At 39.6% G+C, this 16,042-nt stretch overlaps 3 protein-coding genes across 4 annotated transcripts; 1 reads left to right on the forward strand and 2 right to left on the reverse strand.

Moving 5' to 3' along the window:
• Positions 1-1,872: 1,872 nt before the first annotated feature.
• On the reverse strand, positions 1,873-4,311 carry tusc2b (tumor suppressor 2, mitochondrial calcium regulator b). Of its 2 annotated transcripts, none has more exons than XM_068742290.1 (4): positions 4,193-4,311; positions 3,250-3,489; positions 2,805-2,925; positions 1,873-2,711 (listed from the first exon to the last, which is right to left on the reverse strand). In XM_068742290.1, exons 2-4 carry the CDS (start codon positions 3,396-3,398, stop codon positions 2,646-2,648), a joined length of 336 nt encoding a protein of 111 aa, XP_068598391.1. In that variant the 5' UTR covers positions 3,399-3,489; positions 4,193-4,311; the 3' UTR covers positions 1,873-2,645. The 2 variants fall into 2 exon arrangements, with proteins under 2 accessions (XP_068598391.1, XP_068598392.1); XM_068742291.1 differs by having other exon boundaries at positions 4,139-4,300.
• A 1,556-nt stretch (positions 4,312-5,867) lies between these two features.
• Positions 5,868-8,389, reverse strand: rassf1 (Ras association domain family member 1). Its single transcript, XM_068742289.1, has 6 exons — positions 8,116-8,389; positions 7,418-7,542; positions 6,946-7,050; positions 6,540-6,828; positions 6,341-6,456; positions 5,868-6,216 (listed from the first exon to the last, which is right to left on the reverse strand). The coding sequence occupies exons 1-6, from the start codon at positions 8,381-8,383 to the stop codon at positions 6,067-6,069; spliced, it is 1,053 nt and encodes a 350-aa protein (XP_068598390.1). The 5' UTR covers positions 8,384-8,389; the 3' UTR covers positions 5,868-6,066.
• A 3,936-nt stretch (positions 8,390-12,325) lies between these two features.
• On the forward strand, positions 12,326-15,280 carry cyb561d2 (cytochrome b561 family, member D2). The gene is made up of 3 exons (XM_068742287.1): positions 12,326-12,458; positions 12,537-12,574; positions 13,054-15,280. Exons 1-3 carry the CDS (start codon positions 12,326-12,328, stop codon positions 13,555-13,557), a joined length of 675 nt encoding a protein of 224 aa, XP_068598388.1. The 3' UTR covers positions 13,558-15,280.
• The last annotated feature ends 762 nt before the right edge of the window (positions 15,281-16,042 follow it).

A 16,042-nucleotide genomic window follows, 5' to 3' on the forward strand; every position in this document is an offset into this window, starting at 1 on the left:
AAAGTATCTTCCTAAAGTGTAGCTCATTTGGTTCTTACTACTCATAAATCTAAAATAAGAACTCTCCCACTCGTTTTAATTCTATTGGAAATGTTTGCTCTGAGTGGTAACAAATATTGTATATTAACATGAAGCAAAAAATTATTTTCATAGAGCTGAATAATTCATTTTTCAATCTCTCATTTCAAAGTTGAAATAATCTCAATTAATGTCTCTTACCAGAAACCGTCCTTTGCCCTGTAATCTCCTAATGAAGATGCTCTAGTTAGTTATTGTGGTTTTGGAACCACAATCTAGAGACCAAAGCAGTTTTATCTTCTGTACTAAAGAAGTCTACACTGACTTGCATTTAAATATCCAGCAGACTCCACCTCTGCTTGACTTCTATTTTTCATAAACATGAATAAAACACCCCAACCACAGGGTTTTTCCTACTTTTGGTTTGGAATGAACAAATATGTATTCTCTGACCTTTTCTGATTAAGACAAACTCAAGTCTTTCGTCTATAGGTACATCAACCGATATGAAAATCACATTCAACTGTGATTTCAAATGAAACAATATTCTTTGGTATGTGATGTAAAGAAAAATATTAAATAAAAGCCACTCAACTGTACAAATAACAAGGTCCGAAGATGTAAAGAGAACAATAATGAATCCTCATGTCAATAAATACCATTCTCCACATAATCTTGTGGATGCCTATAAGTGTACTATTGTTTGCATTATTCAACTAATTTATAACCGCATGACGGCTAGTGAATTATGAGCTCTTCCAAGAAGTGGGAAGGCAAACATCACTCTTAGATGAGTGATAAGGTTTTGATGAATTAATTGTGTCAATTAGTTAAATAATTGTCTAAGATCTTTTTGAAGTTTCTGGGTGCATCTACACACATGAGGGGGGGAAATCCAAAACCTGTTTATTTCCCCTTTGCAAATACACATTTCATGACTAAAAGATTACTACATTTTAATGACAATTATTCCAGTTTGTCCAAGTTATTCTTGATTTTGTATAAAGAACCCTAGAATGTGGTTCATCTTGTTAGCAACGCCAGAGTGTGGCTGGTTTGCTGACTCGCTTTTTTCCACTCCAATACTGGAATTCACCTCAGGGTCTTGTATATTATTACAGCTTTGTGAAAGTAAACAACAGTCAGTATTCTAACAGACATGGGTCTGCAGACTGAGCTGGGAAAGGTCCTTGCCTTGAGGGGAAAAAATTAAATAAGCACAGTCTTGTGCTGAGTAAAATGATTTCATGGAAGCAATAAAGTAGAGTGGATTTTGGCTCAGACATCTTTATCCTCTTACGAGAACAATATCCCTGACAGCTTTGAAGAAACCGCGTTCCCATCATCCCTCCTCTCTAACTTCAAACATCCCTCATTAGCCGGCACACACTGACTTGGCAATTTCCCATGCAGGTGTCTAATTTCCTCACAAGTGAAAGTCAGGAGGAGCACTGCTTGCTCTTCACTGGCAAAAGGACCACTTTGGTATCAGCTTGTAATACTGTTAGAACTGTATTTAAAATGAACATTTTAGAAATACTTATGAATTTGCTTAATAATTATGGGAGGCAGCATTTGCTGTTGAAAAGAGATTAACTCCTGTAATGTTTTAGCATTTCAGGGTCGATTACTGCTTGGCCCAAAGCAAAGCTCCAGATGCCAGCATTATGATACAGGCCATTGAACAAATATTTTATAATTGAAAATGCATCTACATGGATTGTCCTTTAATGTAGGATGTGAAAAATCTGTTTTCTACAGGATTATTAGGTGGATGGAGCCTATCCCACTGCACTCTGGACAGGTTGTATGCGCATCAATGTTAGCATGTAGAGATAAACAACTACACTGTTCACATTTACACACAGACCCTTCTTGCTGTGAAGTGATGGCGCTAACTGCTGCACTGCTGAGTGTGTGAGATGAGACACACCATGACTAAAAAAGACCATGACACAGTTATGCTTGTCAGTTTGTAATTAAAAAAACTGGTTATAATAAATTAAAAGTGAAACATCGTATGGCAAAGCAGCAAAGGAAACGACAGCCCCCCCCCCCAGACTCAGTGCTGTGTTTTCCTGTGTGGCTCACTGATTGTCTACTCTCCACGCTGTTACTCAAGGGCAGATCCTGTTCTATGCATAATAATGCAACGAATGATGGCGTCAAATCAGAAATAAAGAGTGCACTTAAGATCGGCTGCTCCAGATACGACTGTGAAAAAGGGAAGAGCTGGTCACACCCTTAGAGTACTCAACATTAAACAATCGCACAGGACACAACCTGCATCAATGAATTCAGGACTGTTACATTTCATTGTGTCTACACACATAGTCACACTTACATGCATACAAACCATGATATGTTAACTGAGCAGGATTGGCCAACTTGGCACTTGTCTAGGTCCTCCACTGGTGACCTGTTCGGTGACTAACTGCACACAAGCCAAAAACTGATGACATGCAGGGACTTGGCACACAGCCTGTCCATATAAGGGCAACATCAACGTGTCAAGAAATCATCTTATTCTGAAAAGGTGGTTTGGTCCTCCAGCTGCAGGGGAAACCACGCGGCGGCGGCGGACGGCGACGACACGTTTGACTGTCTGAGATGCTCCTTGAATGTCATCAGGTTTCACAAAGAACAACTGGGAAATCTACATGGATGCAGGGATGGTCCAGCTTTAGAATTCCCTGAAATGAAATAAGCAAATACAATTATCAAGATTCATATTCAAACAAGTGATGTTGGGCAAAGCCATGGCGTGGAGATTCTAATTTCCTTGCCTGAGGCGTTAGGTTTTTATGAATCCTCTTCAGCTTGGCTTTTTTCCGGCCATTTTTAGTCACAATTGTCTCTTCATAGAACTCATGGGCCAAGTCGCCATCTTCATCGAAGTATAAAGAGCTGCAATGCCAAAACATTCACTAAACCAACATTACAGGCTGTTCCATATACAGTAATGGAGTTGTGACTCAACATTATTACTATAAGATGCATGACAAATATAAATGTTTAATGAATATCAAAACAATATTTCTGCACATACTACATTTCATTTTTTAAAACAATGATGGCAAAGGGAAAGGATAGCTCAGTAAATAAGTGGGAAGCTATAAGATCACATCAGGTAAGTTGCAGCAACAAAGCACAAAAACATGGATAATGATGATAGAGCAGATGTATCGCCATGAAAGTAAAGTACTGACAAAAGTATGCAGTTATATTTACCTCTGTCGAGTAAACACAAACGGCGTTGCGCTTGGGAAACTTCGACCTCTTTCCAGGGTCTGCTCAACCCCATCTTTGGTCGGATCGTCTGTGCTGCCTGAGCCAGAAAAAGGCCAAAACCCTCTGGTTTTGGAGCCGCTGCCACCCATCTTCAGCTGCAGCTCATTATCTTCCTGGGTTACAGGAGTGCTAGTAGAGCTGCAGTTTTACTGCACCAAGTAAACTGTCAACATGTGACACCTATGAAAAGCAACACACGACAAGGGCAAGTTGAGTCATTTTAGAAAATACAACAAATTTGCAAAATCTGATCTCAGATTGAGATGGATCGAGAAAGCATTTATTTGTAGGCATAATAATATATTTGAAATGTTGAAAATAAATGAATAGGTGTTAATGTACAACAACAAACGTGCATTTATATAGTGTGAAAAGATATTTACTTTATTCAGTATCATTTTCTGCTAACAAATCTCGCTTAAAACAAGGAAAACACAGGATGAAGAGGTCCAAGAGGAGTATTTACATATATCAGAAAAGAGCAGGACAGCTACATTACAAATCGTGTTATATATTAAGAGAAGGCCAACTAAAGCAGCAAATCTAACCATGCTTTGACTTTGTATTTCATCCGATTTGAATAAATCAATACTTGGACATTTAAAAAATAACATAGTAAGCTCGTTTTAAAATCTGGTGGGCTCAGTAACATTGGGTCTACTAGGTAGGGGCTAATTTAGCTTGCTAAACCTTTTAATAAGACCCAAATTATTAAGAAATGATCCCTACTGTCATGCCTGACCTTAGCTGCTAACACTGCATTCAGCTATAAACAGTTAGCACTCCGCTATTAGCATTAGCCAGGCCAACATGTTTTAACGCAACTCACGCTTCCAAAGCTATTTTGAGGACTGGCATCCAGCCAAGCTGGTAGACGTCATACCTAAAGTGTCTTTTTGTGTGCTCGCAGAGACTAAATGTTCAGTGGTGAATTTGTCTTGGTCGTTAAATCAAAACAAGCAAACGCCTCTTGAAAGACACAACCCGCTTCCGGTTCATGCTAAGTGCTGACTGAATATCTTCTTCTTCTCGGGCTTCTTATCTGGCAGCCGGTAGGAGATACAAACACTGAGCTATCGCCACCGCGTGGACAGGAGGAGGAAATAATAACTTTTCATATGCTGTTTTGGAATGGAAATTGTGTGCATGGATCCAAATCTATAAAATCTGAACAGTCCTTTAACTTAAGTGTTGCAGACTAATCAAGCCCTTTAAACCATTGTTAGCTGATAGTGAGTCGCTGCACACCAGCTGCCACCAGTGTTGCACACTATGGCACTGTATTCATTTTTCTAACCACTTAATCCGAAATCCTGGTTGTGGGCTCTGCTGGAGCCTATCCCAGCAGTCCACGGCCGAGGTACACCCTGGACAAGTCACCAGTTTATCGCAGGGCCACAAATAGACAGAGAATCATTCACGCACACGCTCACACCTATGGAAAATTTAGGGTAACCAATTCACTTAAGTTGCAAGTTTTTGGAAGTGGGAGGAACCCGGAGAACCCGGAGACAAGATGGAAAACACACAAACTCCTTACAGAAAGGCCTCAAGTTGGATTTGACCTATGACCTTCTTGCTGTGAGGCAACAGCGCAACCCGCTGCGCCATCATGCTGCCGTATTGTAATATGTTCAAGAAATTTGCTGGACTTTTATATAGCGCTATCCATAAATGGACTATAAGGCTGAGGTGCTCATTTAACAATTATAATTATACTTCCATTTTCCGTTCTTGACCTAATTAAAGACATTAATTTTGTTGTCTATTCAGTGTCTTATCTCCATTCACTCTACAGCAGCTACACATCTCATAACATTCAAGTGTCTTTTCATATTTATTATAATTATTACATGTTCCTTCTATTTTAATTGAGAGTCAAAATACAGCTTCATGAAAACTAGACAAATGTACAAAAGCCATTTCTGAGGATCTAAATTGTGCTGAACAAGAACAAAAGCCTTGAGCCTCCGTCCTGTAACATTAATCTGACAGATAGGCCAAGCCTATATAATAATGGTACACTATGAGGCCAACAATACCTCTACAGCTCATACATTTGTGTAGCATAGCAAGTTGTTATTTCACAATCTACAATAATTTATTCAATTTCAGTTGTGTGGCAAAAGCTTAAAGGCAAAACTCACATTCTTGATTTGAAGACGACTCTAACAGCAAATACATGTCCGAGGGTTTGTGTAAAATATGCTACAGAAACATTTTATATAGTGTATCAAACACACACCCTGTCAAACATCGTGCTCACACGAGAACTGAAAATGATAACAATAACATCAAATGACCCATATTTGATCAGTAGATTAGCTAATTAGTATTTCGCATTTAAATTTTCCCAGATCCATTTCAGAGGTTAATTAAAGTGCTTCCCTTTTAAAAAGACACCATAAATTGTAAATAAATCTAAATATTACACGATAGATTACCACAGAAAGACTAGTTGTGTTTAATACTACTAGAAATAATCCTCTCAAGCAGTATGCCCCCCCCCCCCCCCCAAGAACTGCATCCAATTGATTGGATAGCATATATTTTCCTCAATCACTTGATAACAGTGTTACTACTACTAGAGCCGAGGCCATTGAGCAGCTCATATTAACTGTAACAGCAGGGTTCCAGTCTCATAAACATTCCATTACGCTTGTTCCTTCCCTTCTACATTGCCGAGCAAACGCTACTTCAAAGTGGAAGAACGTCCTTCATGATTTCACGTGAAAATGATTTGATAAGCACACAATCTCAACCAGGAGTATGAATCCTCGCCATGGCGCGCTTCATCCAGTCCCTAGCAAGAGCGTAGCGCGTCACAATCTGCCGCACATGCGCTTCTTCCTCACGCTTCAGGATTAGCAGAAAGTTGCGCAACTCCGGGAAACTAAATGCATCCCACTGTCGAAAAGAGAGATTTCAAAAATAAAACTATTGGACATACTGAGAATATTATTGTTTTTTTCCAGTTTATGGTCAAACGTCTATTGCTTGAATTAATCATCAGAGACAAATGCAAACTTACATTTACATCCCCCGTCTCATTCTCTTTTAAAACCAGACTCCAGGCTTTCTCACTGGGGCCAGCACATAAGCGCAGGAAGAGGGGACGCTCATCAATGGACAGTTTGCGCATGCACACTAAAGGAAACAAATTTCAACCCTTGAGAATTTAAATCTAGACTCAATTTTATCTTAAAGCTGGAAACCTAGAAAAAGTCTACCTTGACTTTGTCTCTCGATGCGTTCAAACAGGGCGAACTTGGCTGGGTTGTCCACCACAGTGAACTTGTTGAGCAATGCCTCAATGACTTCGAGTACACAAGTTTGGGAGCTTATGTGGAGATGCTTGACGGTATCTTTGGGAAGGTAGAAAGATGTCCGCCGTCTCATCCGTCTGTCCACCTGGTCTTCCTCCTGTGTAGGACACAGGCTCTGGCGGGGAGGGAGGGAGATGGGACGTGCCAACTGAAAATGGACCTTGATGAAACCGGTGTAGGACCCGTCTTTATTCTGCAAGACAGACATGTTTGTATTGTAAGAAACTGTTTCTGAAAATTATTGTCTAAACATAAACGTCAAATACAATTGAAGTATTTTAATTTTAATGAATGTTCATGTGTGACTCACAGCCACCATGCAGAGGTTGCTGTCAGTTTGGGCGTTATATTCCATGACCTTGTGTTGAATCTCACTGGCAGTCATCTCCTGTTTGCACAAGTCGACCTGCTCATCCTGACAAAAGAAAGGATCAGCAGGTAAAACACAGCAAACGGGCCGAATAAGGGAATCGTAAGGGGATCTCACAAAGATGCGTGAAGGACAGAATATTTCCAGGCAGATCAGCTCAAATTATCCGAGTTATTGTTTATTTATGTTTATGTTTCGGCACATATTTCAAAACATTTTAAGTTTTTGTAATACATAAATAATCATCATAACTCCAGCTTCTTCTTTAAAAAAAATACAAATAAAAAAAATCACTATTGAGTTATACACCATCACTATTTATTTAGTAGCACCTTTTTAAAATAACACAATAAAATAAAGGCTGCTTTCTCTTTCGTACTGCATGTCATGTGTTTGAAGCTTTGTTTCTCACCACATTTGTGTCCTGCTCAATGGAGTCGATACGGAACTCATTCTGGTCTGTTAACACGCTTCCATCCGTGCTGCAGTCCAGCTGGATGAATGCTTGGCAGCGGTAGTGACAAGTATAACTACAGTCTGAGAGAGAGAGAGAGAGAGAGAGAGAGAACACATGGTGGAAATAGTACTTGATATTTACAGTTAGTTAATGTTGACCTCTGATTGAAGACAAAGACGAGTAAATATATTCCCAGGTACTGTCTGTGAAAACATGAATCTTTCCAAACCTTCCTACAGATTAGGACAAAAGTCTGTGATGAAGTTCCTCAGGAATGGAAAAATAGCATGAGCATCCTAGTCATTAGTGAAAGCGGAGCCAATATGATGGCTCTGAGAAGTGGATGAACTTGACATAAACACGGGGTAACAAAGCAGATTTAAGATTTAATCTGGGGATAAACCATTTACTAAAGAGATCATTTCTCCAGAATCGAAAATTCAAAATGTGTTTTCATACCCAGAGCCCTCTAAATAATCCATCCCGATATAAAAATTCCTCCAAATCTGTTGACACTTTGTCTGTAAATAACAATCAAATGGAAAACATTATAAACATATGGGTGATCACATGACCTCCTCCAATTCCCTTTGGCCTAGTTAACATTTGAGAATGCCAGACTTCACACACATTGACATGCAGAATGTACTCACTGGAGCAGCGTAAACTTTGCCTGGAGAGACCCCAGATGAATTCTCCGCACAGGTCACACCAGGTGAGATGGGTGTGGTTGTAAGGCCGGAGGTCATGACCTTTTGCAGTCTCGATGCTGACATTGCCTCCAACCATGCGGACAGCACGGAGCTGGCTCGGCTGCCCCGGGTTTACAGGTGAGATGTTTGTGCGAGCCGCCCGAGCAGCCAGCTCAATGGCATCATTTACGCCGAGGTCCTTCAGCTCAATCAGCTCACACTTAGACATCCTGCTCTCGATAGAGATGCTGACATGTCAATGTCAGTGTCCATCAGCTGGTGTGGGGAGATAGCTTTAACATGAGCAACTTCATCAGGTTTTTTTGGGAGTTTGTTCAAATCCCGATTGGTGGCGGATGCTAGGAATTAGGAGCTGCAAGGCAGTTTAACACAAACAAATCAGTATTTATGCTGCAGTATGGTATTGGTTTTTTGCAACTGAAAAAAAGAAAAGATTAACATTTGTTGTCTGATGCCAGAATGAATAAGATTATAATAAATGTGGGTCAAACTGATGAGTATAATCCTCTCTACAATCCCAGGACAACTGATTTACCAGTGATTGACATCAAAATACTGTAGATGTAAGTTTAAGATGAAACATGTAAACAAGAAATATTATACTATAACTAATATCACACATACATGCATGCATATGAATGCTACAAATCTTTTATTATTTTGCATTGGACTATTTCCATTTTATGCTCTATAATTATTCCTCTCTGCTACATTTCAAGGGGAAATATGTTGTAAATTTGCTTAAGTGCTCATCTTAAAACTGCCGTGAGTTTTCAGATCTTATATTACAATTTATGATCATTTACATTGCTTTAAATCAAATTATTTGTAGTGCACACTGTGAATAAAATGATCTTCAACACGACCTAAAGGTGCTTCTTACATATTAGTGCATCAGTGAGAACATATAATAGTAATAATAATGCAACTGAGACAAGCATACAGCCCTGATTCTAAAATAGCTGGACATTGTATAACATACTGTAGATAAACAAGCACAAAGCTTGATTGTAGCTCATCCTTATTAGCGTATACTTCATTTAAGAGTGCAATTATAACATAAATGTAGTATAATAGCAACTTATAATCAGCAACTTCAATGATTTTTCTACCTTTGGTCATTCTGAATGGGACATTTTTCAAATACCGATAAATTGAACCAGGAGCAACACAATTCTTAAAAAGGTGAAATGACCAGAACATGTTTTTTGAGCGTCCGCACTCACTGGTGAAAGGTGGTGGATCACAAGTAAGGATATGCTGAGGTTCACTGCTTTGTGAAACATGTTTGTGTACGCGGGTCTGGCTCGCCTCCTAAAACACCGAACAGCGTTCCCAACATTTACTGGCGTGGATGAAGCGCCAACGCTGTAATGGTGTGTTTGTATGGAGAGAAATTAGTTTCTTTTTATGCAATCAAACAAAAAATGGATTTGCAACCATAGAAAATATTTGCAAACAAGACCATTATTATCTATCAACACCATCATCATCATTATTTTCGGTTGCAAATCCAGTTTTTGTTTGATTGCATAAAAAAACAACACATTTCTCTCCATAGACAGATCAAAACGTTAACAGGAACTCTGGAAACTTAGTTTGCTGCGGAGCCGACATGTGAGCAGAATCTGAACAACACGGGTCTCCATCTGCCAAGTGGGTCACTGCGCGGCGCACTCGCACGCACACACACACGCACGCACCGAATTGTAACCGGGAACATACATGCATCTTTGTGTTAAATTAAACAGAATTAATTTACTGTTCGAGTAAAGAGTTGCGTAAAGATTTGTGCGCAATTTGCTGCAAAGCGCGACTCTCTGTGAAACAAGCCGGTCCGGTTAATCCTGTCAGGGACGGGACGACCAGCTCGGCTGAAACGGAACGAATCTGTGGACTAGTTACTAGTTACTGTAGTTACTAGTTACCAGACTAACCTTCCAACACAAATCTTACCTCTTTCAGGTCAACAATGACACTTGCCGTCGGAGATTAGCACAGAGCGCGGTTTGACAGCGGAACGTCCCTCGCTCGTTTGCGCGTGCACGTTGTGAGTTTGGGATTATCGTTTAATCTCGTGTACATTCCTGAAGAATCTCATCGCTCATCAGCAGCAATATACTCTTATATGTGTATTTAATTACAACTTTTAAAATACAACTACTTTAAATACCATGACAAATTGGCACCTTGTTGCTATGGTTAATAATTCCGATTTACATGCTTATATTATATACTTGATGGATTATTGTATTTCTATGATTTATTTGATCTTTTTGCTGCCTGTTCCTTTTGGAAAGCCACATTTTGGTTGTATGTCACAAAGGGAATCTCTTCCAACCTTGATACAAGAGATGACGATTGATTAATAACAAAACACACAATTTATTCTGCAAAGGGACTCATAATATATTTTTCATTAATTTTTTTAAATTAGTCACTGAAGTTAGGTGTATTTTAAATTTGACTGACATATGATTATCACTGATTAATCAGAAACAGAGCCGTTTGTATTTCGTCAGTTTGTAATGAAGGGATGGATGTTTCATAATTCATTATGGGCCACTTGGAAATAGCTCAATGAGGAAATAGCCTCCAGGCTAAAATATGTAGGTCACATGAATAGTTATTGTTTCTTTATCACTTCTATTAATTACTTTATTCAACAGATCTATGTATATACATGTCATATCAAACCAGGATTGTCATTATGATGTTTCCTAGAACTGAGAAGATAGAGGCCTCTAATAATACATCATATTATGTAACATCATATATAAATGAAAATCTTGATCAAAGAAGGAACGTGATTATATTAATAATTCTGACACCGCTTAGGATATAAAAAAAAAAGTTTCAATAACTGGGATGGACCGACAAGCAAACAAGGAGAATGAGAGGGTTGTCTTGAACGGTTATCTTATTTTCTCATGCAGTATCTGTAGCCCAATGTGGAGAGGCCCTGTAGAGTCACACGCTTATTATTATGTAATTGGAGGACAATAACCGAGGAATAGCAGACCATGAGTGTCCCGTGTGTCCCGGCTAGTTTCAGTCTGAACCAACCCTTACCCACCACATGCATTTTACACCCACTTAGTTTATTCTCACTTTTTGAATATAAAAAAAATTATAATTCAGCGTTATATCATTTATCTATATCTGTTCCACATTTAAATATAGGATAGCCAATAAAACCTGTCTGGGTGGATGCCACTCAGGGAAATCCAGTGCTTTAGCTTCTGGCTGATTCTACTGATTTTCTTTTTCACTGCTGTTACATGACACAATTTGACACCACATTTCATTGAAGTTGTGTATAATGATAGTAAAGTTCATTTGTTAATATATGGCATATCTGAATATTTAATTTAAAACGTTTCTTTGGACGCTCTATTTGTTTGTAACCCGTGGACTGACGTGATAATGTCAGTCAATGTAGACAATGCAGCGTTGGCAGACATCAAAGATTCTCATATTTTAAGATGGGCCGGAGTTAAGAAATGTTATTCACTTCCGGTTTCCTGAGGGGCGTGTCTACATTTCCGGTTGATCCAAATTCGGTATTTCTTGACACAAAAATGTTACCGAGAGCGACAGCACCACTTGTCCGTGTCAAAACAGCACAGCAGGTGTATAGTATATCTGTTTTTTTTTTTTTTTTTTCTACTTTAAAATACTCACCACACTTCTCCGGAAGTCTAGAAACTGAGCTACTGACGCATAAATATGCCTCAGGAACACTTCTCGTTATAGTGCTTGGAAGATATGCGGCTAGAATTTTTTTTTAATTTATTTTTTCAATTTTCTGTACAGAAAGAAAGATGAAACAAAATGACTTAATGCGTGTTTACGGTATCTTTCCCTATCAAGAGCAGCGGCGACAGACACGTGACACCGATACAGGAAATGACTTTCAAGTGCGTCGTCTCCAGTCCGCGGCTCGACCGTATTTGCCAAATAACACTATTAGGGGTGCTTGATAATTCTCAAACGAATTGTTTGTAGTTATCCGGTATCGGCGGCTCCGCTTTAACCCCCATATTTGAGTTAATTTAGCCAAACATTCGCACAAGGAGCTAACGCTGACGTTGAGAGGCGACAACGTGGCGTGTAAGTGAACTGCCGGTTAGCGTAGGCTAGCGTTAGCATGGTTCATAACAAGGAGGCTGAATCCGAGCCATGGATGTACAGTTACACCAGAACTGCCTTCGCAGCGCTGACGCACTTCCTCTGCGTGGGCTTCACTGTCTTCATCGCAGTTCTGGCTCGACCCGGTTCCAGTAAGTATTCAAACATCCACGTGTTGCTGCGCTGGTTGTCGTCATATTTGCTCATTTCATTTTTTTCTTTTTTTAAAGGTTTGTTTTCCTGGCATCCTTTCTTTATGACTCTATCGGTAAGTTGAACGTTTCAGGTCATTTCAAGCAACACGCCAACTTATTCATAAAGCTGAAACTGTAATATAAAAGATAATTTACTGTCCATAAGGGACTTAGAAACCCATTTATTTGCAGACTTGTGTGCAATTCCGAGTTCTGCTTGTATGATTTTTGTTGTATGAAAATAGTATTCCAATCCTTAGTAACGTTTAATAATTACATTATTATTTAAGAGCCGGAATAAAAAGAACACTGAGAAGCGTGGGTTATAGGAGTGGGTTAGTTATACTAGGGACTAGGAATTTGAGATGAAATAGCCTAAAGTATTGTAGCCCTCTTTAAAACTTGTGTTTTCACAAAACAAATCAGTGAAACATGCAATTCAAGCATATTGTCATAGCTTTTGGAATGCACTTATTTTGTGTACCAAATATTCATCACTAAATCAATAATGATGAAGAAGAACCTTTCAAAAGTTTCTTTCCTTTTCCACCAGTTCTCCTTCTTCATGACCGAAGCCATACTGCTCTTCTCCCCCCAAGGCTCTCCCATCAAAAGGTTTCCACACAAGACCAAAGGTCGCGTTCACTGGATGCTACAGTCCGCCTGTGTATGTTGTGCCGTCCTGGGTGTAGCAGCCATCGCCTACAACAAATACCTGAATGATAAACCCCACTTTACCTCATGGCACGGCCTGCTGGGCCTGCTCACCGTGCTTGTGGTGGTTTTGCAGTCCTTGGCAGCCGTGCCGCTCATTTACCATTCTTTGGTTAAAGGCTGGTCCCTGGCGAAGCTCAAACGCTACCACGCAGCATCAGGACTCGTCACTTACCTGCTCGGCAGCCTTAGCCTGCTGTTCGGCCTCAGCTCTACCTGGTTCACCGCTTCTGTCAGTGGGTACGCCTGGTACCTGTCAGCACTCTGCCCCGCCCTGGCTGCTCTCGTCATGATGAACCAAGTCACCAGCGCGTACGTGGCTAAGAAACGGTTGCAGTCCTGACAGAAGGCACGGCAGTGACACGTCAACGAAACCGCTCGACTGGATACGTAATGGGATGTTTATCAAAGAGATGCATGTTTACGTCGCAGGAAGTCAGTTTGATTTGTGTAACGGTGAAAAATGGACTGATGTCTGCAGCTGCACACCTCGTTGAAAGGTCTCATTTTATGTGGCGCCAAATGTGGACAACGCAATAGGGGAATAACTAAGTATGAGCAACAATTGAGTAATAAGTAAGTACTATGTGTTTTACCTTTTTAATGAACTATTGTTAAGAGTTGGGGTTGAGAGTTTGAACAGTTCGGTTCCTGAAAGCGGGAGAACCAGTGATATTTAAATATTTTTTTCTACACATAATTCACAGGATGCATCACGGCCGAGGACTTTGACGGCTTGTCTGCTAAATCTTTCAAGCAAATTTGTGATTCCGTTCATGCTTTGATTGGTTTCCTTTGCAAGATGCCGTTTGTATGTCCAAGCACTTGAACAAAATAATGACATTCCCATTGACCTCAGCTCTACTTTGTGTTTCATAGTAATAAACAAACGTCACCATGCTAATGTACCTGAATGGAACATGGTAAACATACCTGCAAACATCAGCAGTATTTGCACGCTGGGGTTAGCAAACGACGACAACAAAGCATTATCATGTTGAAGACTTGTCATCTTAAAATTGGGACTAATTTTCGGTTAAAACAAATTACAATTATCAGTTAAATATTGTATTCTGAGATCACAAACTTGCAGTGTGAAGGTTTGCAACTGCATTGAATCCGTTATATTTGGTGATTTCTAGTAACCAAAATTCTATTAAATGGTAGTCATGAAAAGGGTTGCTTTAAGGACAAATCCAGCATTATTATTTGTGAATTTTTGGATTGACAGCCTGTTTTCCTGATAGTCTGGCTAGTTTCCTGAATTATTTTTTTCGTTTACTTTTTATACCTCAGGTTGCTTGTCCTGCCTTCTGATTGTTTTTGCTGTCTGTAGCCACATGGCTGAATAAATAAAAAGATACCTCAAATTAAAAGCGTTTTGTAAAGGATTCACGCTCCAATGGTGTTTTATTGTTAAAATAACATTGATAACACAGTCATATTCTGCTTCAATATAGCCTGCATGTACGAAATTCTTACTGGATTAGTCAATGGGTCAAAGTGAACATAAAGGTAAAAAAAAAAAAGGTACTTATAAAAACAATATATTTTCCATCATAAATAAATACAATTTCAGATAATGAAATAACTGCCAGGCAGACGGCTCGTGTTTTTAGAAACTGATCATCCCAAAGTTTTAAATGTTAAACCTTTCCAAGTGATTGAGAATAAAAACCATATGATGTACAGTTTAAAAGCAGATGTGATCCTTTTGCAGTGCTCGCTTCACTTTGAAATATAAAACAATGACATGTTCAGAGAAGGTTGTGAAGAAAACTAGAGACATCCTGGTGGATCGGAATGAAGCACCTGTAACAGAAATGGAAGGAGCCCATGAGCAAATAAAAGCAATCGAACAGTACTCGGGACTGCAGGGGCCACAGTTCCCCCGCTTTTCTTCATGAAGAACGACAGTTATCCCAGGTTATCCAGTGTTCTGTAAAGGCGAATAGCCATTGTGTTTAGCCTATTTAACCAACAGACCAAAGGAGACGTTCCTAAATCTACATATCTGGGGGTGACGGTCACGACATAGAAACAGCTACAGCGAACAGCAGAGACTTCAATTCCCTAAAGCACTGCAGAGACCGACTGACACAACTGACAGAAGCTACTTACACTGCACTGCTTTTTTAAAGACACAGCTCTGTGAACAGTAACCAAGGCCTCAGCAACTCCTCCTGATCTGGGTGTCACAGTCATGGGGGGGGGGGGGGGGGGGGGGTAACAGAACGGTTTATTGGTCGAGGTTTCATACATGCAAGCTGCATGAATCCAGTGTTTTCTAGTTGAAATTCCTCCTCAGCTAGGTTATGAAAATAATCCATAAAGAACCACCTGTGGGCTGATATGTCAACAGGCGGGTGACTCGAAAGTAAATATGAGGAATATGACAGCAAAATTAAACCTTGAATGACGCTCCTTCTGATACCTTGAAGTCACAATGCCGAGCCTGCCATGCGTTTTGAATTCAACAGTCTGCAGAGTCATTCCTCCGACACATTTCATGTAAAGACTGAAGACCCTTTTGTTTTATTTAAGGCTAAAAAAAAACCCAAAAGCAGAGCACAGTCCGAATATCTGTATCAAAGGCATGAAAGTACAATCATTTTAGTCTTAAGGACCAGGAAAAAGGAAACCATGAAGCTTAATGTCAATTTGTTTCCCCCAACATAAATGCACAGTCGAATGTCCCATTACGATGGTCGCTGTAATAATGAACCATCTCCCTACACCAAAAATCTACACACTGCACAGTATAGACTTGCAATATTAACAATGATAATGACTATTTACAAAGTATCATCAGTTATAGTATCACGCAT

Source organism: Brachionichthys hirsutus, chromosome 8, assembly GCF_040956055.1.
Source record: "Brachionichthys hirsutus isolate HB-005 chromosome 8, CSIRO-AGI_Bhir_v1, whole genome shotgun sequence".
NCBI lineage: Eukaryota > Metazoa > Chordata > Actinopteri > Lophiiformes > Brachionichthyidae > Brachionichthys > Brachionichthys hirsutus.

What these genes read in the sequence shown, in the direction of transcription:
- tusc2b (XM_068742290.1), bottom strand. Translation starts at nt 3,398, where the DNA reads ATGGGTGGCAGCGGCTCCAAAACCAGAGGGTTTTGGCCTTTTTCTGGC. An exon ending in TTTGTGTTTACTCGACAGAG is followed by an intron (nt 2,926 to 3,249) that starts GTAAATATAACT and finishes TTGGCATTGCAG; the next exon opens with CTCTTTATACTTCGATGAAG. An exon ending in ATAAAAACCTAACGCCTCAG is followed by an intron (nt 2,712 to 2,804) that starts GCAAGGAAATTA and finishes ATTTCATTTCAG; the next exon opens with GGAATTCTAAAGCTGGACCA.
- rassf1 (XM_068742289.1), bottom strand. Translation starts at nt 8,383, where the DNA reads ATGTCTAAGTGTGAGCTGATTGAGCTGAAGGACCTCGGCGTAAATGAT. An exon ending in GCAACCTCTGCATGGTGGCT is followed by an intron (nt 6,829 to 6,945) that starts GTGAGTCACACA and finishes TCTGTCTTGCAG; the next exon opens with AATAAAGACGGGTCCTACAC. An exon ending in CATCGAGAGACAAAGTCAAG is followed by an intron (nt 6,457 to 6,539) that starts GTAGACTTTTTC and finishes TGTTTCCTTTAG; the next exon opens with TGTGCATGCGCAAACTGTCC.
- cyb561d2 (XM_068742287.1), top strand. Translation starts at nt 12,326, where the DNA reads ATGGTTCATAACAAGGAGGCTGAATCCGAGCCATGGATGTACAGTTAC. An exon ending in TCTGGCTCGACCCGGTTCCA is followed by an intron (nt 12,459 to 12,536) that starts GTAAGTATTCAA and finishes CTTTTTTTAAAG; the next exon opens with GTTTGTTTTCCTGGCATCCT. An exon ending in CTTTCTTTATGACTCTATCG is followed by an intron (nt 12,575 to 13,053) that starts GTAAGTTGAACG and finishes CTTTTCCACCAG; the next exon opens with TTCTCCTTCTTCATGACCGA.